At 43.7% G+C, this 24,861-nt stretch overlaps 1 protein-coding gene across 5 annotated transcripts in view; it reads right to left on the bottom strand.

Annotated features, from left to right (window-relative positions):
* SRGAP2 (SLIT-ROBO Rho GTPase activating protein 2) overlaps nucleotides 1–24,861 on the bottom strand; it is a 230,731-nt gene that overhangs the window by 56,900 nt on the left and 148,970 nt on the right. For 3 of the 5 annotated variants that reach the window (XM_084853307.1, XM_084853309.1, XM_084853311.1), the window contains 3 exons: nucleotides 19,216–19,440; nucleotides 12,847–12,948; nucleotides 4,242–4,439 (listed from right to left, as the gene is read on the bottom strand). In XM_084853307.1, the coding sequence (XP_084709433.1) occupies nucleotides 4,242–4,439; nucleotides 12,847–12,948; nucleotides 19,216–19,440 (525 nt within the window). The remainder of the gene's footprint in view (nucleotides 1–4,241; nucleotides 4,440–12,846; nucleotides 12,949–19,215; nucleotides 19,441–24,861) is intronic. The other 2 variants (XM_084853308.1, XM_084853310.1) reach the window with 1 other exon arrangement.

Genomic DNA, 24,861 nt, shown 5'->3' with positions numbered 1-24,861 from the left:
CCTGACTGTAAGAGCAATACAACAATGGAACCAATTACCTAGGGAGGTGGTGGGCTCTCCCACACTGGAGGCCTTTAAGACGAGGCTGGACAGCCATTTGTCAGGGATGCTCTGACTTGGTTTCCTGCATTGAGCAGGGGGTTGGACTCGATGGCCTTGTGGGCCCCTTCCAGCCCTACTATTCTATGATTCTATGATTTCTGCGAAGTACTTTGAGAGGTGAAGGGCTCTGTATGATTAGTAACAACTGATAGCAATTAACTAGAAACTGCAATTATCCATCCTTTCTTCAGATGTCTATTTATTTTTGCTACACGTACACCTTACCCCCCTGCCAGCATCTCAGCGCTTCTATTTCAAGTATCTCAAAACACCACTGTGACGCATGAAATTGCTCTTATTCCTATTTTATAGAAGACACACTGAAGCACAGAAACAGGGCAATAGATTTGCTGTCAGAAGGACGGTTATAGCAGACCAAGGAACAGAACAGGAGATTATCTGGATCCCAATAATGTGAACTACCCACCAACATATCCTCTATCTCTCTTAAGTAATAGTAGTCACTCTCCTCCTAATTTCTGTTATATATGCTGAATCTCTCAGAAAGCTCCTATGTCCATGAAAAAAGTGCTAAAATTCTTTGCAAAAATGATAGCTTGGATCACAGGGTAAAGAAGCAAGTCATTCAGTGTTATTTTGCCTTCACATTTTATATTAGAAGTTAAAAAGAAAAAAAGTATGCATTGCAGGCATTCTATATTCCTTGTTCCGGCCTAAGGATACAACAACAACAGGATTGTCTTACATTGACTTTTTTTTAAGGAACTGATTGGTTAAGCTGGAATTGTTTAACCTATGAACAACCCCAAGTGCCTGGGTTGGGACATCATGGAAACAACCTATAAATGTTGAAGTCAAAGATTATTCCAGGCAACTGGAAGCGGTTTGTGCGCATCCCAACATTTCATGGGTTACTTAATCCATCGGATGCTGCCATTACATCCGAACAGCTTCACTAATTGTGTGAGTGAATCCATTTTCCCTTTTGCACCTTATTCTGTCATGCTCCTCTGAGATGGAGTAGTTTTGTGTGAGAGTACAGCAATAGGTATATAGTATTAGAGCGGTTCGTCCCTGAAGGGAAAAGGTTTTCAAGATATATCTGCAAGCCTAATGGCCCTCTTTCAACCGCACTTTTGCAACAAAGTATGCAATAAGTTAAAGTATGCAATATGCTAAAGCCTTTGATTGTGTGGATCTGGCAAATTCTTAAAGAGATGGGAGTACCAGACTACCTTACCTGTCTCCTGAGAAACCTGTACGAGGGTCAAGAAGCAACAGTAAGAACCAGACATGGAACAACCGACTGGTTCAAAATGGGGAAAGGAGTACGACAAGGCTGCATATTGTCGCCCTGCTTATTTAACTTATATGCAGAGTACATCATGAGAAACGCTGGGTTGGATGAATCACAGGTCGGAATTAAGATTGCTGGGAGAATTATCAACAACCTCAGATACACAGACAATACCACCCTAATGGCAGAAAGCGAAGAGGATCTAAAGAGCCTCTTGTTGAGGGTGAAAAAGGAGAGTGCAAAAGCTGGTTTGAAACTCAACATTAAAAAAACTAAGATCATGGCATCTGGCCCCATCACTTCCTGGCATAGAGAAGGGGAAGAAATGGAAGCAGTGACAGATTTTATTTTCTTGGGCTCCAAGATCACCGCAGACTGTGACTGTAGCCATGAAATTAAAAGACGCTTGCTCCTTGGGAGCAAAGCTATGGCAAACCTAGACAGCATAGTAAGAAGCAGAGACATCACCTTTCCAACAAAGGTCCGTATAATCAAAGCTATGGTTTTCCCAGTAGTAACGTATGGCTGTGAGAGCTGGACTATAAGGAAGGCTGAGCGCCGAAGAATTGATGCCTTCGAACTGTGGTGCTGGAGAAGACTCTTACAAGTCCCCTGGACTGCAAGGAGGTCAAATCAGTGAATCCTAAAGGAAATCAACCCTGACTGCTCATTGGAAGGACAGATACTGAAGCTGAAGCTCAAATATTTTGGCCACCTAATGCGAAGAGAAAAGTCACTGGAAAAGACCCTGATGCTGGGAAAGACTGAAGGCAAAAGGAGAAGGGGACGGCAGAGGAAAAGATGGCTAGATAGCATCACCGATGCAATGAATATGAACTTGAGCACACTCCGGGAGAGAGCGGAGGACAGGAAGGCCTGGTGTGCTATGGTCCATGGGGTCACGAAGAGTCGGACATGACTGAACGACTGAACAACAACAGCAACATGCAATAAGTTTGAAAAAAATAATAATAAAGTGTTTGCCATTTTGAAGACTTCCAGAACTGGAGGAACTCCACTCATAATCAACATTCAAGATGTGATACTGACTACAAGAGCTGGTTCAGGACACACACTGGAAAAAAAGCTATACTTTTACATGGATCCCAATCTCATACACCTCTAAGTAAGTCTCACTGACCTCTAGATAAACTTAAGCCCCACGTACATCTGTTTCGGAGTGCATCCCTAAATTTGGACTCGGCAATACAGACTCATTATAGAAAATGTTGATGCAATAAACAAATAAACATGATAGTAGAAAGAAAGCATCAAATAACACAGTGCCTTTCTAAAGTCAAGGTTCTAAGGTCTAATTCAGACCCACCCTGAAGTGGTGGCAAATGTGTTCAAAGCAGTCCATGTTTTACCTTCTTGCCAAACACATGTCATATTAAAATGCGAAGTTCTATAGATGGCTCATTTTCTTTGTTCCCTGCAATTCTTCCTTCACCACCACCAGTGCTCAGCCACTACCCATTTTTATGCTTAACAAGACATCTGATGTTTTTAAGCAAAAGCCTGAAATTCTTATTAAGGGTATTTATATGCCTCTCGTATGGAAGATCAATCAAGTGTTTGACTGGACTAATAAAAGGGGCTATTCATATAGCAGCCTCTTTCAGTCCCCACTTATTTATCCTGGGTGTATGTATGTGGCGTGATAAATGGCACATTTCTTTCCCAGAGGCAGAAGTCAAGTATTATTGGCACTGGTTGTGGGCAAGCATGGTATTTAAACCAGTGACAGAAAAGTACCCTGCATAGATAAAATTAATACTTGCTCATATGAAAATAGAAAGGTTTTTTCCTACGAAAAAAAACACCTGTAGGTTCAATTAAATAACCATTTACACAGGCAGGGGACATCAACTGCTTCTTAATTGAATCATTTTCCCCACCCACATATTTCTGATAAATTCACTTTCACTTTCCAAGTAGACCTTTTAATTTAATGCTACTTCTGAAGTGTTTTGAGATCCTGTCTAAGAGAATGATATGCTCTCCAATAAACCTATTACTAGACCAGACCCAAAATAAACTGCCTGTGCAAAGTAATGTATACAATATACAGCAATTTCCATAAGTAACATCTGCTTTTTTAAGAGAAGTAAAAATATTTAAATATCACAATATCCATTTTAGAAGGGTCAGTCACAGAGCAATGGGGGGGGAACCCCTTCTGCATACATGCTCTGCTCCAACAGAGTGCACCAATCAGCTGTTCAGGAAGGGAAAAGGAAGCACATCGCACTTATCCTCCTAAACAGCCAATCTGCAGGGTTTTCACTATAAGTATGGCACACCACATCCAACGGCATGTGTGGTTCTTCATCCCGCTAATACATTTGCTGAATACTGCTTCTATGTGTCTTCTGCTCTTAACTGGATTGGGATATTAGGTTTTAGCATTTCCTGTGTGTAATCCTGGAATGCATTGGGCAGCACATAATGTGTTTTTACTCAGGTCCTGGCTTGTCTACGGCTGATTGTTTAAAAATTGTTTTTAGATAGATGTTGTCTGTGTGCATGCTATATGTTTTTATGTAAATGGTTTTTGTACTTAGTAAAATGTATTTTAATGGTTTCTAATTTTTGTGAACCACCCAGACAGCTTTGGCTATGGGGCGGTATAGAAGAAATTAAATGGTGCCTTATACATGTTATTTATTTATTAATAAACAAACAAACAAACGAGAAAGACACAGATAATATAGGCTTTGAAAGGGGTGGGAGATAAAAATCAGACAGATATTGATCCTGTAGGAGGGCCATTCTCATTATTCGCTACAAGAATGATCCTGACAACTCATTAGCCCAGCTTTCTAGCTCCCACGTATTTCCGCTTTGCTGGAAGTGCATAAAAAGTCAGGTGTCTTACTGTGAAGTAGAATTGTTCTGTCTCCTGCTGATTGGCCCGTCTCTTGGCAATGCTCGGCTTGCTCATGAACGTTTCAGAGACTGTAGATTTTACAGACTCCATGGAATTGCTATACTGGAAGCAGTCAGAGACATCAAAATCTTCAATGGTGACAATATCCTGGATAGTCTGCAGTGTGGCTTCCATTGTTTTCTTAACCTGACAAGGAAAACATGAGAAGATAAAAAAAGAAAAAGAAAAAAAGTTCAGAATAAAAGGAGAAAGGCACTGCATCACTGGATTTGATAAATGATGCTGCTGCAACTGCATCTATGGTTTCTAAGCACAACAAGCTCAACTAATTAAGTCCACATAAACAGATGACTGGTGGGAGACAGAGGCTTCAACCCTCTGAACACTTATTTGAGAGTTACGTCCTACTGTATGCAGGGGCAAATTACATATTACACTGCAGCTGCTGCATATAACGAAGTCCTGACAGCCCTTTCTCCGATCCAATGCTTTCTTCAGAGGAGACAACTTGCACTGAATTAAAGGGGAGAGGGGAGTGCCTATATTTCTCTGGGCCAGCTGCTTTCCTCCTGAAACTGCTCTCCACTGTAGCTTTTAGCCCTGCCAGTATTCTGGACCCCTGTTTACCTCACCAATATGAATCCAGAACACTGCCGGGGCAAGGGTACAGGTAGCTGGGAAGGGGTGGGGATGCTAAGCACTCTTTTCTCTCCTATCCATTCTCCGATGCATATCACCCTGCCTGAGAGTGCTTTGCGATGGAGAAGGGGCCACTGGGACTCCCTTATGTGCAGCTGCAGCATAGCATGTGGCTTGCCCCTCAGTGGGACTTATTTCTGAGTGAACATACATATTATCCATGTTGTGCTGCTGAACAAACTCTACAGTAAGAAGGGAGAGCTACTCTGCTGCCCTGGGAGGAATGTAGGAACTAGTCACATGATTGGGGGGGGGGGGCGGGGAGAGAATGGCAACTGTCAGTCATTTTCCATCTCAACAAAATCTCATTTAAGATAGCAGTGGCTAGCCGGAGGGGAGCCACGTACAATTTGGAAGGTTCCTATTGGAAAGAGGAAGCCATACTGGCTCTGTCTTCCTCACACTAAGGCTGCACATACTGAACTGACCGTTTTAACCACAGTACCGTGCAATTAAGTGCACGCGGAAGCTGCTTCACACATTACGTTTTCTTCATTGAAGATCATCTCTAACTAGGAAAAGTCATGTATACCACATACTGTTTCACCACAGAGTAGAACAAATATGATTGTTACTACTTTGCTATTATTATATAACATTTTAAAATCATTTTGACTGTAAGATTTGTATCCCACGTTCCAATTTCATAACAAAGTGCTCAAGTCGATGGAAGCCATTCATTAGTCTATGACAGATCTTGATCCACATATTGCATAGCAGATGCTCATTAATCCAATTTGATACAACAATCAAATTTCCCCTTCTCCTTTCCAAAAGGCACACAAGATGCAGGGTCATGAAAAATCAATCTACGTGTCTTATTAACAAGCGTAGCATGAACCAAGTTGTCAGCAAAGGCTGGGATTGTACCTACATTTTCAAGTATTCTTCAGTCTGTCAAATGAGAAAATATGGCTGCTCAAAAGCCATTGGCCATACACTGTATAATCACTTTATACATGTGTATAGGCCACTTAATGGCCACACAGCAGGACTTTTAAATATCACTCCTGGATTATAGTCCCTATTATGCTACACTGAAAGCAGACTTTTAAACTGAAAGGGAGGGGGCAGCAGTTAAGCCCAGGATCAAGCACTAGGCCCCCAGACCCAGTACAAAGACATCTTGCACTGATGCTGGAAATGAACCCACCCTCTAACTGCACTTCCCAGGTGCCGTGAAAGTGATCCCATCCTCCTGGTACTAGTGCAAGTTTGCTCAAGCATATCACTATAGGAACAGCTGCAAGCTCTGCCCACTTGCTTGGCACAGGATGACAATTCAGCCATTGCAGCGTGAGACTCTGCTTGAGCTGGAGCATCTGATATAGTGGAATCCTGATGTTCATTGACAGAGGAAAATAGTCTATCGTTTTTCTCTCTGAAAAGCTCCCCACAGTATTTTGGACCACTGGAGTTATTTTAGGAAGTGTAACATGTAATATTGTTAATGTAATGTATGGTCAGGCTGCTTACCGATAGCTGTAGTTCTTCAAGCGGTCATCTGTGCATTCACACATATGGGCTCTGCGCCTGCGCAGAGACGTGTTCAGGAAACTTCCAAGCTGAACAGTTTTTGGCGGGAACCCCTCCCCCACTGTCTCTGGTATATATAGCGTGAGTTCCCGCCTTCCCCTCAGTTCCTTGAGACCGCAAAGCAGTCTGGAACCGAGGAGAAAGAACACCTCGGTACCAACAAATCATGTTGACACTGAAGTTGGGATGGTGGGAGGGTTGTGTGAATGCACAGGTGACCACTCGAAGAACTACAGCTACAGGTAAGCAACCTGACCTTTTTCTTCGTGGTCTCTGTGCATCACACATATGGGCGAATAACAAGCTCACTTACTGGAGGTGGGTCGGTGTCTCACTGTAGTACCGAAGAAAGCACAGCCCTGCTAAAGGCATAGTCCGCTCGGGCCTGAACATCTGTAGTGCTTTATAAAAGTAGAAGGCTTAGACCAGGTAGCCGCCTTACACAAGTCCACTAGAGGCACACCTCTTGTAAAAGCCATGGAAGTCGACATTCCCCTTGTCGAATGTGCTCGGATTCGAGGCGGTAAGTCTTTCCCCAAGAGGTGGTATGCCAAGCGAATAGCCTGTACTATCCAGGAGCCTAGTTTTTGAGAGGAGGCTGGAGAGCCTTTATTATGTCCCCCATAGCACAGGAACAATCACTGCGACTTACGGAAAGACTCGGTCTGTGATTTATAAAAAGCCATGGCTCTCCGGACATCTGAAGCGTGCAGTCTCTTCTCCAAATCGGAAGTCGGAGATGGAAAGAAAGCAGGGAGGACAACCGGCTGATTCACATGGAAGTCCATCACCACTTTAGGGAGGAAAGCTAGGTCCGGCCTGAGTACCACCTTTTCCTTGTGAAAAATGGTGTAAGGCGAGTCTATTTGTAAAGCGGAGAGCTCGCTTTCTCTTCCCAAGGTCATAATCGCTACCAAGAAGGTGACATTCCAAGAAAGCAGCCTCAAGTCCACTGTAGCAAGAGGTTCAAATGGCGCAGATGTCAGGCTGTTGAGCACTAGCGACAAGTCCCATTGAGGGATGAGGTCTCTCATGGGGAGAGCCAAATTTCTCAGTCCTCGCAAGAATTGTTTGCATAAGGGGTGGCTAGGGATGTCAGAGAATTCTGCCACAGATCTCGGTGAGGCCGAATGCGAGTGCATTTGGCCCCCCGAAATCTGTGGCGGAACGAAGCCCCCGCCCCCCCACCCCACAAAAGGTGCACAAAATGGAGCACCTACTTGCTGCCGTCGGCACTGACTTGCGAATTCACTTCCTCATCATAGCCGTGATAGGCTATGTAAATAACTACATAGCCTATCATGGCTAACGCAGGGACGCCATTTGCATCCCTGCGGAGGCCGTGATAGGCTACGTAAATATTTACGTGGCCTATCATGGCAAGCAAAACAAAAAACAAAACAGCGGACGCAAATGGCGGTGGCTACAGCGGCCGCCATTTGCGTTCCTTTTTTTCCCACCATAATAGCCTACATAAATATTTACGTAGGCTAAAACGGCAGGGGAAAAAAGGAACACAAATGGCGCCCACTACGCCATTTGCGTTCCCCTTTTTTTCTGCTGTAATAGCCTACGTAAATATTTACGTAGGCTAAAAAGGCGAAAAAAAGGGAACGCAAATGGCGACCGCTGTAGCCGCCGCCATTTGCGTCCCTGCAGGCTGCCCAGCAACCGGATGTCCGGCTGCAGGTGGCCGTGGGCAGCCCTGGCTGGTGGCGCCACAGAATCTCCGCGGAGCAGAGCTGGCCAGATAGAATTTCGGGTGGAGGGACGGAGCGCCTCCCCCCCACCGTGAATATCACCCTTCAAAAAGGTAAGTGACTTTCGTACATCCCTAGCGGTGGCTGAAGATAGAGCACCTGTCTATGTTACCCCTCATCACAGAAATTGCCGAGGCATATACTGTGATGGAGGAATATTTCAGTCCTTTACTGTATAAGTGTTGGAGAAAGCATAAAATATCCGTAAGAGGATAGTCGTTAGGGTTATAGTTGCTGTCAGTCACAAACTTCACAAATGAAGCCCATTTAGCTGAGTACAAGTGGTGCACAGATGGCTTTCTTGCTGCATCGAGTATAGCCTGTACTGTTGCCGGGATCGGAGGGGAGCAATGTCCAGGGGCTGGACCCTCCATGCTGTGAGCTTCAGGGTGTGGAGATCAGGGTGGAGAATTCAACCTCGGTCCTGAGAAATTAAGTTGTCTATTCACAGGAATGGTAGGCAATGTCCCTGCGACAGGTCTCTCAGCGTTTTGAACCAAGGTTGCCTGGGCCACCAAGGGGTGACTAGGATGCAGTTCATGGCTTCCTGTCTGATTTTTGAGATCACCCTTGTGAGGAGTGGGAATGGAGGAAAGAGGTAGAATAGGCGATCCTTCCATTCCAGGAAAAAGGCATCGCCTAGTGATGCTTGACCGACTCTGGAGCAAAATTGTCTGCAGGCCGTGTTTGCTGGAGTCGTGAAGAGATCGATCTCGGGTCGACCCCATTGCCTGAAAATCAGCTGCAGAGTTGTCCTGGTCAGCTGCCATTCATGAGCGCACCGGAGCAGGCAACTGAGAGAGTCTGCCAAGAGACTGTCTTCTCCCACGATATGGAGAGTGGTCAGGCGAATGTCCCTTGTAACTACTCAGTGGTAAATGTCCAGAGTGAGAGAAAGGAGGTGGGGGGAGTGTGTTCCCCCTTGCTTGTTTAGGTACCAAAGAACTGTGGTGTGGTCTGTGAGGATCTGGATGTGCTGATGTCGGAGGCATGGTTCAAAGGCACGGAGGGCTTTCCAAACTGCCATCAACTCCGGGAAATTTATGTGGTACAGTGTTTCTGTGGATGACTAGAGACCCTATGCTCGTAAAGTTCCGCAATGTGCTCCCCAACCTAGTAAGGAAGCGTCTATGGTCAGTACTCTGGATGGAGAAGTGGGGAGAAATGGCATCCCTTGGGTCAGATGTTTGGGGTCCATCCACCACTTCAGACTGAGAGTAGCCTCCTCTGGTGCTGCAAGTGTGATGAGGAGGGGGTTGCCAGTGAAGTCAAAGGTTCAGAAGAACCAGTTTTGCAGGGGTCTCATCCGCAGCCGGGCCCATTCCACAACTGATACTGTCACTGCCATATGACCGAGTAGGCACTGAATGTCGCATGCCTTGGCACAGCGATCGCAGAATATCGAAGTGGCATGTGCAACAAGGTTTTTGACACAATTTGCAGGAAGGTACGCCCGGACAGTTCTGGAGTCGAGGATGGCCCCTATGAATTGAACTGTTTGTGTGGGGGTATGATGGGATTTCTCCCTGTTGATCCTTAGTCCCAGCACCCAAAGAAGGTTCGGAACAACCATAATAGCGCGCGATAGGGCTTCCCGAGAGGAGTCCACTAGCAGCCAATCGTCGAAATATGGGTTGATCTCTATTCCCTTGAGGCAGAGGTAAGCACAAACCACAGCCATACACTTCATGAATACACGTGGAGCTGTTGAGAGACCGAATGGCAGAACGTTGAACTGGAAGGTTCCACTTCGATTGCAAAGTGGAGAAATTTTCTGTGTGAGTGTTCTATTGCTATGTGCAAATACGCATCCTTGAGATCGACCATGGTGAACCATGAACCCTTTCGGAGGAGTGGGAGAATTGTGGCTGTGGTTGTCATTCTGCATCTCTTGGGAGCGACAAATTTGTTTAGGTCCCGAAGGTCTAGAATGGGTCGGAGGCCTCTGTCCCGTTTTGGTACGGTGAAGTACCTGAAGAAAACCCCTCCATACTGAGCTTTGGATGAATGCGCTGGATGGCACTGAGGAATTGGAGGAGGAGTTGGATTGATAGTCCTCACCGGATTCCTGGGAGGGGGCAGGTCGCTGTGCCACATCAGTCGCACCGTGAGGTGGAATTGGAGGCGGAGGGGCTTGACGGTCCCGGCTGGATTGGTGTAGCATTAGAGACGTAGAACGTCTCGGTACCAGAGGAGGAGGACAGAAAGTGTCATGTATTTCGAACCGCAGTCGTTGTCCGGGTTAAAATGGAGTATGTAACGGAGAAGTAGCTCCTCAGTAACGAGAGCGATCCAGGAAAAGGTCGCTATACCTCCTGAGTCTCCAATCTGCATCACGTTGCTGTCCATGAGGAGGACATGACGAGACTGAGAAACGATCCCAATCATGGGATGGAGAGCAGGAGCGATCACAGTTGTATTGTTCCTGCCAATGATCCGTCCAGTATCGATCCGGAGATCGGTATCGAGGAGGCTGCTGGAAAGAGAGTGTCGGCCGATACCGAGGTAATTGAATATTGTAACGGCGTGGTGTTGGAGACCTGGATTTCGGTTCCGGAGCTGTCTGAGCTGGACAGGGTGGTGGGGTTGGCGTGTCCCTCAACTCACCCTCCGAGGCTGTGGAGGCCAGATCCAAAGTCACAACCTGTGTTGGGGGAACCACAACACAGATGGGAGAATCAAGTAGAGGAGGGGGAGGCAGGGCGTCCTGCTCCTTCTCCTGCTGTTTAGAGGTTTTCTTTCTCCTCTTTTTCTCTCGTGTGTCCGCTGCTGGTTTAGGGCGTTTTGCCTTTTTTGAAAGTTTTTTAGCTACCGGGATAGTCAGGTTTCTTCCCAGAGTAGGTGGGTCTACTCAAACCGGCTCTGTGGTTAACAGAGGGGAAGATTGAGCCGCAGGAGCCACTCCCCTTGCACTTGTGGAAGGAGCAATGGCGGGCTGTTCTCGAGGTGTTTGAGCCTTAGGCATATCAACCGCTTGAAGGGCCTGTTGCCAAAGGATCGCCTTTAGTGGATCTGCTCTATTCTTGCGAGCCTGCTTCGATAGAGACTGGCAGTGGCGGCGAGATTAAACTTTATGGGATTCTCCCAAGCAGATTAGGCATAAACAGTAACCATCTGAAGAAGGTACCTTACTGCCACAAGCCGTGCACTTTCTGAACAGAGACTTTTGGGCCATAAGCCAGAGGAGAAAAAACGCGTCGCTGCTGAAACAAACGACGCTCTCCAAACGCTCTCCTTCTCTCTCTCTCTCTCTCTCTCTGTTTTTAGGTAAAGAAGAAAAAGATAAAGGAAGAAAAGAGGCAAGGAAGATAAGATAAAGATAGAAAACACAGCTTGACAGAATGTCGAAGAAGTTCCCCACGAAGTAACGTTAAGGTGGTCGAAAAGGAACTGAGGGGAAGGCGGGAACCCATGCTATATATACCAGAGACAGTGGGGGAGGGGTTCCCGCCAAAAACTGTTCAGCTTGGAAGTTTCCCGGACGAGTCTGCGGGTGCAGAGCCCATATGTGTGACGCACAGAGACCATGAAGAAGAAGCAACACATTACATATTCTGACCTAGTTTGCACATAATAGCTAACTCTGGGTTGCTTAAACCCTAAACAACCCAGAGTTTCCAGGTTCAGATGTAATGATAACAACCCTGGAACAGGGTGTTCCTGGGTTGTTTAGGAAAGCGGAACCAGGCAGCCACCAGCATGCTCATTTGCTCCTGCATGCTTACAAACAACCCATGGTTTGTTAACCCTGGGTTGTCTGATCATGCAAACTGGATCATAGTAATAAAACTGTCAGTAAAATAACTAAAACGCTCCCTACAAATTTTGTCACTGTAGAGTACCATTTAAAAAAGCACCTTCTTCAGATTGTAATCTTGATTCTAATCCACAATTTCTGAAACTTTAGAATGTATCCCAACATTTGAGAATCAAACATACCCCCCGCCCCACACCCCTATTTTTTGAAACACATTACAATAGCTTCTACTTAGGTAGGAAAGAATTAGGACTTGTGTCGTATAATAGAGAATAGTACCACATTTCTGCTATGCAAGAGTCCCAGTATCTGGGGGCTGTTTTACAAGTCAACTTTCATTCCAAATACAAAATATTTCACATTAAGACCATGGCAGTTCTGAAGAACATAGCTTTAGCATATCTTTCAAATCCTCTGCACACAACAAAACTGAACTCAGTTACATCACGTAGAGACTACACAGTTTCAATTAATATTAAAGTCTGAAGTTCAATTAATATTAAAGTCTAAAGTTCTACAAATTCTAGAAATTTAACAATAAGGCTAAATATGTAGACAATGTGATAGCTCATCTAAAAACTTTTGTTATTTGGGTGTAGCTGTCCAAAAGTGTTTGACATCAGGAAACATATAGGATTTCGTTTGCTTCAGAAATTTCTGCCTGAAATGAAGCTTATAGATATAGATTATTATGCTCATGCTCTCAACTGCCCTTCCTTTTCCCAACTTATAGACCAGACCATGGAAAACAGGATCATGGAGAAAGCACAAAGAGGGAGTGAAAGAGGGAGATATTCTCACAAAACTTGCTGTGAGAGGTGTGGAGTTTGCGTTAGCTTACCTCTTCATTTTCAATCTTCAGTGTAGATAGCCTAGACTGCAGCTGCTGACATCTCTGCACCAACTCACTCTGAACTGGCTGTTGGGCACACAGCTGGGAGACCTGGAAAAGAAATGGCACTTCTGAAACATTCTGGACACTTGGCCCCAGCTGTTCAACTTCATATTAAAACTCCAGACCAGGGTGTATGCAGAGCCTGGACCGGGCCACAGAACAATGGCTCAGTGACCAGGTTGGGATACACAATAGCTAAAAAAATATATGAATTTTGCAAACACTTCACAAATTCATAAAACACATTTTATAGCCACAAAATTTAAAAGCAAACAGCTTGACACATCTCTAGGATAAATCCATAAAGATGAAGGGTGAAAACTTGCTCTTCATTTAAACTTGTATGCACAGTATGGTTAACAAAGGCTAGAACTGAAAGGAATGGATTCTTTTTAGGCTTGATGTTTGTTTTTACAAAATGCAGTTGCTGAGGATGCAGCTGGAAGGAGAAGACTAATGTAGGGACAGAGATTTTCTCTTGGACTGTTTTCCCAGTGAAAATTGCTGCTTCTACCCTCATTTGCATACTTGTATCTCTGCACACCCCTCCACAAAGGGAAAAAGCAGCTAGCCAAGGGTGATTTTCAGCAGAAAAACAGCCCAGGGGAAAGGGAAACAAAGCCCCTCTCTCCTTACATCAGTCTCTCCTGTCAAAAAGCAGCCTTAGCAGCTAGATTTTGTAAAAATAAAACCTGACCCTGAAAAGAATCATGGAACTACACAGAACATGTATGTCTGCCCAAAGTCTATGCTGTTTGTTTGAAAGAAGGCTTCTATCCACATTAACAGAGGTGATAAGCTATTTAATATTCTTTAACACATTTTAAGGAAATACATGGGACAAGGACTTCTTCATTCAGACATAACGGCAGAGGGTATGACAAAGTCAATTTCCTTACCAATACATTGGCTGGGTTTGGATGATTGTAGGGACAGATACGAATGAGTTCGCCCATGCACACAGCCCCTTTGTGAGAACCATGCTTAAGCCAGGAAGTCTTTAATTAACCACAGTTTCCCATTTCATCTGAACTGGGAAACTACAGTGACCAGCTGTGGAACAAACCAGAATCTTAAGCCAACTTCAAGTTGTGTCTTAAAATCCTGGCTTGTTCCAAAGCAAGTAACCATAATTTCCTGGTATGGATGAGTAACCATTTGGATGAGTTGCTACTGGAGTAACTAAGCACAGTAGCAGCAACATGCTACTACTACTGCCACAACCACAGCCATGGGTTTTTAGCATCAGCCAAGATTCAAGAAATAATATTACTAATATTCTGATACGACAGGGGACAGTAGCTGTTCTGGCAGAAAGTAAAGCACGCTGTAACTAAAATTGGTTTACGGTGGGATTAGATTCTCAAATAGATACATGGGTATGAAAGAACACATTTAGAAATATTTGGATGTACTTAAGACAAGAACACTTCCACATAACCTAGCTGAGGCTGATTTATATTTAGCGATTTCCTTATACTGATATCACTTTCACAGCACATGACACACATAGATCAGGCATGAAACAGCTCTAAGTTGCGTTGCTTGCAGTGAAACGACGTCACACATAGGTATGATGGATTAACTCGCTGTGAGGATCAGTTTTTACTTAGAGATGTAGAATGTCTGGAAATTTTGAGGCCATGGAAAAAAACTGGTTTTTGTTTTTTTCAGAAAAATTGGAAATTTTGGAAAAATTGAAAAATAAGCAATACCTTTTTTTAGCACTCTTTATAGATCTAACATCACTTTGTTGCTTTAATGCAGGCTTCCCCAACCTGGGACCCTCCAGATACTTGGGACTTCAGCTCCCATCAGCCTCAGGCAGCATGGCCAATGGTCAGGAATGCTGGGCGCTGTAGTCCAAAACATCTGGAGGGCACCAGGTTGTGGAGGGCTGCTTTAGGAACATAAAGCAGCATTTCTGTTCCTAAGGTTATTTTATGTATAACTTAGTTTGCTCATAAAATTATCATTTTATTTTAAAGCTTTTAAAAGTAAACTCAGTAAACTTGCAATTATTGTCTGAATAGATTAGAACTACATTAAATGACTGCTATAGCATCAGAAACACAGGACTCTATAGAACAAAACCCAAGCTGTCAAGAATGCACATTTACTGTCAAGAATGGTGACTTTACTCACATGTTGGAAACTGAGCATAAATGTCTATCAGTAAAATATGCTTTTTAGATCAATAATTTTAATAAGGAATGGAAGAAGTAACTATTCTGGGAATCTTACAGAAAAGATTTTAAAAATTCTCCATAGTTTCATTATTTCCAGACATTTTACATCTCTAGTCTTCCTATAAAAGTGTTCTTATAACGTAGATTTCAGAAATCATTGGGGGGGGGGGAATTAAAGGCTGGGTAACAACATATAAGTGAAAAGGTGAAAGGTGTCCCCAACCAGTCATGTCCGACTCTAGGGTGCGGTGCTCATCCCCGTTTCTAAGCCGAAGAGCCAGCACTGTCCGAAGACGCTTCCGTGGTCATGTGGCCGGCATGATTGAACACCGAGGTGCACGGAACGCTGCTACCGTTCCCGCCGAGGCGATACCTATTTATCTACTCACAATTTCTTGCTTTCGAACTGCTAGGTTGGCAGAAGCTGGGACTGAAGACGGGAGCTCACTCCGTCACACAGCACTCGGGTCTCGAACTGCTGTCCTGCCGACCTTCCAGTCTGCAGTTCAGCGTCTTAACCACTAAGCCGCCATGTCCCTTTAACATATAAGTACTTTATCTTAAATTCTAAAAGAAAATATTCCATAATCTAAAGCTGTTCAATTTTTCCAATATTTTAGAAAAAAACAAAAATGGTCCTTGGGGTTTTCCTGAATTCTTCTAGGTTTTTTTCATGCCTTTACATCTTTATGCTTACTGTTTTTCTTTGGCCTGACTACCTCACAATTTTAACACATAATTACAATGGTAGGGGTATACTATTAACCCTGAGAATACATAAACCACTGAAACACACACTCATTAGTGTGACCTGTCCAAAATGTGAAGGCTGTTGACAATCCCTCACATACTGGGTGAATAGAGATGGAGAAACTGACTGCCTAATAGTCTTTGTCAGAATTCACTAGCACAATTCCATAATTTTGGACATTTATCAGATGTGCTTTGGATTATCCATTATGTTATAACACATCCATTATGTTACCAGAGCTGATAAGGGATAAGAAGGCTTCTATGGTGTAGCACTTTTGAATGGGCCTGTACCACTGAGACATTTTCGTTTCTTCATGCATATACACTGATTGCTAACTACAACAATTTAACTATATATCATGAACAGTGTTCTTTCTGTGAACAGACAGGAAAGAAGCCTAGAAACTGAATTAAGTAATAAAATATTCAAATACTTCCATTCTGAAAACAATTACATTTAATAGTCACACGAATCGAGAGAGAAATCAAGTCCCTTTAAAGAAAGTAATACCAGTCTGCATGGGATCTAATGGCACTTGCTTCTTCAATGACATGAACTCTAATATATAACAGCTGTGTGCAAAAGCAGAGAAAATTCCATGTATAAGAATACTGCAAACAGAACTAATGCAAAGCATCTGTGATACTGTCTATTGGGACTAGATACACTAGACGAAGGAAACATGCAATAAATACCAGAGAATATGCAATAAAATACTAGGCTTCAGGGTTTTTTTGGCTCGCCGTCCAGCAAGCACAATTGTCAGCCTTTACAAGGTATCTTGTTTTATCGGAAGGGTTCATAGTTGAGGGTGGAAAAGCAAGACAAAAAGTGATGAATTCACTATTCCATGTTGGCATCTTAACTCCAGTGATTGGTTATACAGATGGTGCCATTACCTATGGCATGCTCTGGAAAGGCCTTTCAATATCATTAGAGATAGACAGCCAACAGTAGCAGTCTGATATGCAGATATAAGAAAAAAAAAAGTCTTGAGAAACAGAAGACCAATTGAACAGGCTGGGATGTCGCATGCTACTAATCCACGTTTGAACTGGAGAGCTCATGTCTTAGTTCTGATTCACATTTTCCAGCATTTTATGAACAGCAACAACCATGAGTGGACAGAACCACATGATCACCAAAATTGGCCATGCAAATCATGTCTTAGAACATCAAGAAGAGAGTATTCTGTTAAGTAACTGCGTGTGCAAGGAAGGAGACCAACCTACACCATTCCCTTCACCCTGGTATTCTACCTCCAAAGTGTCCATAGCAAATGTTTGGGAGTATCCAGAGCAACCTCTTCTTCTGACTAAATCAACCTATTGGAAACCAGAGAGTATAGCCAGAAAAGCCAACACATGAGACCAACCCCCCCCCCCAAATAAAATAATGCCATATAGGAGAAGAGTTTATAATATTGAGCTTTCCTAAGATAGCAGCCACACAGCCAGATGGACTGCGAGCAATTCCTGTACATTTTGCATAACAGCCAAATTCTTTTAGTTCTGTTTATTTGTCAAGATGTCTGGATAATTCTCTACATATAATAGGTTATTTCCAAAATTTACTTTATCCTCTTTTTTCCTACAGATAAAGCAAATATGTCACTTCTTTTCTAAGAGGTAGCCAAATTTACCATGTGAAGATGGTATAAAACAAATACTTTGACATATGGAGGTTGCTTTCTTCCCAAACTCACCCACTGAGAAATGTAATACTCACACTATAGAGCTGTGATATTCTTCCATACTTGAGATCTGGCCTGAAGGCCAAAAGCATAAGGGGAATACATGCCACTCAGTCCATGCACTGAGTCAATGCTTGGAGGGGGTCACACGGGGTAACCCCACCGTCTTTGCTACACACCACTGCTACATTTCCCCAATGAACATCTGTTTGACATTCATCATATGCATGGAGCGCTCCTCCACAAGCAGGGACCTGGATTGGCCAGGGTCCCTCCTCCTAAGTAGGAGCTCTCTGCAAGTATATCTGTATGCACGGAGCACTCTTTCCAACAAACATCAAATGGACACTGTCAGGTTACTAAATGTTCAAGGGGCTGGAGCATCTTCCCTATGAGAGAAGGTTACAACAGTTGGGATTGTTTTGCTGGACAAAAGGAGGGTAGGAGGAGACATAATAAATGTCTACAAAATTATGATTGGTGTGGAGAATGTGGATACGGCGACATTTTTCTCCCTCTCTCAAAATACTGGAACCTGGGATCATCCCATGAAGCTGATTGGTGGGAGATTCAGGACAGATAAAAGGAAGTACTTCTTCACACAGCACATAGTTAAACTATGGAATTCACTACCACAGGATGTAGTGATGGCCTCCAATTTGGATGCCTTTGAAAGGGGGCTGGACACATTCCTGGAGGAAAAGGTTATCAATGGATACTAGTCTTGATGGCTATTTGCTAACTCCAGTACCAGAGGCAGTGAGCTTATGTACACCAGTTGCTGAGGAACATGGGTGGGAGGGTGCTGTTGTGCTCAAGCCCTGCTTGTGGGTTCCTGGTCGACAGCTGGTTGGCCACTGTGTGTCAGGGTTGGATCGGAGCCCAGAGAGCCCCAAAGCGGTTCTGATTCTGAGGAAGAGATAGAAACCGCGGGAGAGGAACCCGTGCGCTGTTCAGAGGAGCAGCCAGGGGGAGAGCCCCTCCCGGTACACATGCCTGAGAGTGATAGTGACCCTGGCAGGGAGAGGGAGGCGAAACAGCAGTTTCTGGATGCTAGACATCGGTGCAGTGTCAAGTGGGAGATGGCAGGTGCTGAGAGGAGACGCTCAGCCCGCTTGGTGCAACGGCAACAGCGGCGCCCCGATGCCCCACAGGAAGTGAGTGGACTCTCTACTCCTAGCTCATAAGTACAGAGGTTTCCCCCCTTCCCCTCCAAATGGAGATCAACTGATTCCTAAGGTTAGAACCCCCGAGTAGACAGCTTCCTTAAGTCTCACTCGTAGGATCAAGCAATTAGCATCTGTAAGTGTCATCAAGTTGAAAGGGAATAAAGCCTTGGAAAAGAGCCCTATTGTCTGCATGTTGATTCTGGCTACCTGAGGATTTCAGAAGGCGGCAGGGGCAACCTCCTGACACTATGTGAACAGAAATGCTGGACTGGATGGACCCTTGGTCTGATCCAGCATGGCTCTTCTTATGTCCTTAGGCAACAGCTAGGGCTACTCTGCTCACCCTTTCAATCCCTACCACCTGTTCATTCAGTACATAAAAGGGTTGTGTGTACTCCCCTCTAGTCATTGACCAATCAAGACAACAATTTATTTTATTTCCAATACAGTCTTTCTAAATGGAGTGGAAATTCCCATGTATGCATATTCACAGAGAAGAATAAAACTAACCATGTCACCCATGTGAGGCTGAAACTCAAACTTCATAGGCGGGCAGAAGACATTGTTGCACATCTCCATGAGGCGCTGCTTGTCACTATTGGCATCCAGATTCTCCACTGCATTCTCAATGGCATCCAGGCCCTCATGCTTTGATTGTTCTAGGTTCAGCTCTGCTGAGAGGAATGTCCTGAGTGCCCTACCAAGGCTGGCATGATATCCTAGGTCACAGCACTGCTGAAAAAAATAAGCAAAGGAAAATCACCTGAAATTCAAGAAACCCTGTAGAAACAGAAGTTACTACAGATACAGTATATCATTAGTTTTACATTAATTATTTTGCATACATTGATCTTGGCCTCAAAAGGTCTAATACCCTATTGGGCAAGGAACAAGAAACTGATTTCTGGAGTTCAGTTATGTTTATATTATGAACTTAAATTTGGTTAGAAGTCATGACTTTCCAAAGGGGGTTTGTTTGATTTTTTAGACACACCACTTAGCCACTTTGGGATTGCTGTCAAATTGCTCACACAGTTGAGCAAGTCTTGAAATGGCACCATGGGTTTCAGTGGCTGCTTTCAGGAGGAACCACTGAAACACTGTTCAGTTAGAACAACATAATCCTCTGCTTAATATTGATCTGTCCTACCAACCCCAGCACACTCAAAAGTCTTATTCTTGGAGTTGTACACAATATATTTCTGGATTGGTACCATTCTGTGTCCTTCTGCTCTGCTCCTCATCTCTCAGACTCACTCTCTGATGGTCAATCCTGATTCCTACAGAGGGCTCTACTTCTTGATGTCAATCCCAAGAAGACTTGGCTCAGTAGCCCCAGTCTTCACAAGTTGCCCTCCGTGCATAAAGTTAAATGTGTGGATGGAGAACTTGCTTCCTGGCCCAGCATCAACATTGTGCACCCTGCCCATTGGTGGTCCATGTGTTGAGTGTAACTTCTGCAGGTTTCCCAATGATGTGGAAGCTGTGGGTTGTATCCAGTGTTACAGAAGACATACTGAAATGAATGGGACTTAAGTTGGACTAGCATTGGATACAACTCTGTATGTGCGTGGGCTCCCTTTTGCAGACATCACACCATGCAATTCAGGGGGCAAGAGCAAGTGCAGGGCCAGTGGAGTACATAGCCTGCAGGCACAATCGTGTTACCTTCTCTACATGTAGTCTAAACATGTGGAGACTGCATCTCTTGATGGCTTGTCTGTATCTGACAACTGGTTTGTGTAAAAAATTAAACAGGGTTGATGTTGTGGGGTGGAGAGACACACACAGTTGTTTGAAAATAAGCTTTAAATTACTTGGTAATTGCATGCTAAACAGAGACTTTAATAATCTCAGATAAGTTAATTTCCACCACTCAAGGAAGAGATACTTTTCTCAACTACATCATGGTTGTATGGTCCATTTTAAGTTATTACAGCCTAGGGCTGTGGACAGGGTATTGGAAGAAGTTAGGCTTACTACCTGTCACCGTGACCCTTGCCCTTATTGGCTGATTACACCTAGCTGAGAGGGAGTTTCTGGCTGGGTTTGGGAGGCGATAAATGCATCTCTGAAAGAGGGGCTCTTTCAGCTGCCTTAAAGGAGGAGATTATGAAGCCCCTCTTGAAGAAACCATGCTTGGACCCCAACAATTTCCCCACTCATGGGACATGCCAGAGGAGAATGCCAAAAGCACTTGATGAGTGAGGTGGCTGCAGTGTTTCAGGCATTCCTGAATGTTATTAATTTTCTAGACCCATTTCAATCTAGCTTCCAATCTAGGTTTGGGACATAAATGGCTTTGATCAGACTTATGGATAATTATACTGTGAGAGTGATGGAGGGGGTGCACATTGTTGATTCTCCTAAACTTTTTAGTGACTTTCAATATCTTCAGTGGCATTGTTCTTCAGCAGCATTATTCTTCAGGCACTCCCAGTTGAATCCAGGTATATTCCAGAAGATTGTGGAACACCAAGGCACTTAGGCAATGGTGTGCCACAAGGTTCTCTTCTGTCCCACATGCTGTTTAACATCTATGTGAAACTGCTGGGAGGTCAGTCATCTGGGTCTTGAAGTTGGGTGTCATCAGTATGCAGACGACATCCAGCACTTTCTTCTTTTCAACTAATCCAGATGTAGCCACACATGTCCCACATCAGTGCTTAGAGTAAGTAATGGTTGGATGATGGTGAATAAACTGAAGCTCAAGATACAGGTGTTGCAGATTAATGACTTATCAAACCAAGGAAGTGGTATTCAGCCTACTCTGAACAGGACTGGACTCCTCCTTAAGGAGTAAGTACACAGCTTTGAAGCATATTTAGGTATCATTACTAATAGATGAGCAAGTGGCATCAGCAGCATGTAGTGCTTTTTCCCAACTTCAGTTGGTGCATCCTCTACTGTCCTTCTTGGAGAAAGGTAGTCTGGCCACAGTTATCCATGCTCTAGTAATAGCCAGGATTATTGTAATGCATTGTACGTGGGACTGCCTGAAAAGCATCTGGAAGCTTCAGCTAATGCATTAGCCAGACTTAACTGGGACTGACTATCTCAGTCACATTACACTAGTATTAAAAGAGCTTCACTGTTTGCCAGTGCTTCCATGATCAATTCAGAGCTTTTGTTTTTGACCTTTAGAGCCCTAAATGGTCTAAAGCTGGGTAACTAAAGGACTTCTTTCTCCCACATGAACCTGCATGCCAATTAAGATCCTTTTCAAAGGCCTTTCTTCTGGTGCCCCCAACATCTTATGCTATGTAGGTGACTACAAGTGAAGGAATCCTATCAGTGGTGACACGCGTTATTTTGCAACTTCCTTCCCAAACATGTTTGCCTGGCATCATCTTTGTTAACTTAGGTTCCAGATGGAGTCCATCCCGTTTTCCTATGCCTTTAATCTGACTTTTACAGTATATGGAGTTTTATTTATTTATCTTCTCTTGGTTTAAACTGCTGGTTTTAGTGGCTTATTTTTATTGTTTTATCTGCTGCGTTTATATTTTATTTTCCTTCTGTACTTTTTGTTTGTTTGTACATTGCCTTGGGGTCATTGTATGAAAGGCGGGGTAGAAATGCCCTAAATAGAATAAATAAATAATAAAATATTTGGACAAATAACTTTGCTGATAGAGGAAAATAAAATGAAGAAAATATTCACATAGAAATATCACAGTCAAACATTTGTTGAACTTACTGATCTTAGCATATTGTTAGTGAAAGCAAATCTGCTATCCAAGCCAAATCTTTTTACTTAAGGGAAAGAAGCTCCTGTTATTACTACATCAGAAATAGCCCTGGCTTTTTTACTTTAAAAAATAGTAGACCAAAATAAGAGATTGCTTTCACTCCAAAAAAATTAGAGCAAAAACTAAACAAGCTAGGAAACAATCCAAAAGGAAGAAGAGTCCATCTGCTTGATGGATGCCCTACTCCATAAGCTGACATCACTGGAATTTCCTCCTTCTGCACAATCATTTGGGGGCATGATACACAGACAGATGATAGATAGATAGATAGATAGATAGATAGATAGATAGATGAAAAAGTAAAAAGAAAGGAAGTGAAAAGGAAAAGAGATGGAAAGCAGCATAAAACTGGCCACTTTCCTTGCTTTTGAAGAGAGTCCTGCCACTGCCTGCTAAAACATGCCTGGGTACTGTGCCAAAAGGCTGTGGCAGGTGTGGAGTTCTTGTAAAGCAGCAGCAGTTGTTGGCTTCATTGGGAGCAGGCAATGAAAGAACATTAAATTCAATCAAGAATCACAGAGACTAGCGCAAAAAAACAAAAGCTGCTTGATTGAGAATTTGCACATGCAGAGGATATTTCCATTGGTAAACAGCCATTCAAGCAGTTGCAGCTTTGCCACCACATTAAAATTCCATGTTCTACACCGTGGAGTTGGAAGGAAACCAGCTTCAGTGAGAATTATCACCCAATTATGAGGCAGATCAACCGAAACTTAAGGAAAACTAATATCCATCTGTGTTAACACACGGTTTATTCCACTGAAGTCCTAGCCTTATGGATGGCTCCCTCTTGGATGCAGTTGCCTCTTTGACAAAATATGTTCTAAGCATTTGGATTCATCTTCATAAAGGCAGGCCGAGGAAGGAGTGGGAGAGACAGTGCATGTGTTTGCGTGCGAGTGTTGTTTGTCTCCATTCATGGAATTAGAGAGTGAAATGGTCATTAATATTTTATCAGCTACCTCCATAAGAAATCAGGAGGATTAAATTAAGACAGCAGTATTTTCCATCTTTATAGTAACTGTTGGCAGAAAAAAAAATCAGCATTCCTTCTCTGTCCCTAACATTTTAAAATGTCCAAAATATCACATTTATAAGTCAGCCTCACCGGCCTTTTTCTGGGTTATATAAATGTTTGATGGAAATGTTCTCTAAGGAAATCAATTTTTTATAAGAATTTAATGATAGCTCATCCAAATTCACTTCTCAGCATGACAGCTGATTAACCCTTCACCAGCTAAGCGATGTTAAACACAAACCTGGAAGGGCAAGAAAATACTCTGCATTTCAAAATTCATTGCAAATGAATACTCCCCAGCTGGCCACTTTAAGAAATAATTTCAAGGGCAGAAGGCATAAGAAGCCTGTTTGCAGGTCACAGTAGCACACTGTGGCTTTACCTGAGGGAGCTATCGTATCATGCTGGGTACCCACGGGTGCCATTTTTGCATGGCGCCTGGGTTGTCTTGGCTTGTTGTATCTTGTGAACCCAGGCAGCAGGAGCTGCTTGACGGTTAGACAACCCTCAACCCTAAAACAAGCCATGGGTTATTTGAGGGCTGCCTAACCCTTCACCTGGCTTCGCACGACACAACAAGCCATGCAAGCTTGGCACCATGCAAAAATGGCACCCGTGGGAGCCTGGCACAATGCCACACTCCCTCCCCCATGGGCAAATTAAGCCACAGTGGGCTGTCGCATCATGCGAACCAAGTCAATGTGTATATATGTAGCAGTTCAAGACATTATGAATAGCTAAAAAAATAAGTAGTAGGAAGAGCTGGGTAAGTGAACTTTATTGTCTATCAGTGGTTCTCAAGCACTGTTGGTTTCTTCTGGTTTGCTTGCTCTTTGCAGGGCTTTTTTCCCTTTCCTTCTTCACACCCAAAAGGAAAATGCTTTAAAAAGATAAACATTGTAACCAAAGGTCTGTACCAATTGGTGCCTGGACCCCACTAATTCAGCAGGGCATAATCTGGATCTGTGTGGGGTGGGTGGGTGGGGGGCTGGTAGAGCATGAGATAACAATGATCTGGGTGTGGAAAAACTTGCTATAGTTCCACTGCCATAGACAAATCACTACCTGTTGGGGTTTAGACTTACTCGGACTCGGAGCCTCTGCAGAGATGGGGAAACAATTAAGAAAGGAGACGCTGTAGCTCAATGGTAGAGCACATGGCTTAAATACAGAAGGTCCCCAATTTAATCCCCTGCACCTCCAGGTAGGGTTAGGTAAGATAATAACCAGTTAGTGTCGACAGTACTGGACTAGATGGACCAATGATCTAACTCGGTATAAGGCAGCTTCCTACGTTCCTAAGAATGCCCACCCACGGAGACAGATGGATCCAAGTGGTTTCCTGAAAGCTCTTGGGGATTTTCCTGCTACATTTGAACGCTTACT

The sequence above is a fragment of the Heloderma suspectum genome, chromosome 4, assembly GCF_057233095.1.
Source record: "Heloderma suspectum isolate Gila_16-S chromosome 4, 16-S_ref, whole genome shotgun sequence".
Lineage (NCBI taxonomy): Eukaryota > Metazoa > Chordata > Lepidosauria > Squamata > Helodermatidae > Heloderma > Heloderma suspectum.
Note: the sequence above shows the minus strand (reverse complement) of the source record. Positions and strands in the feature narration are given on the sequence as shown.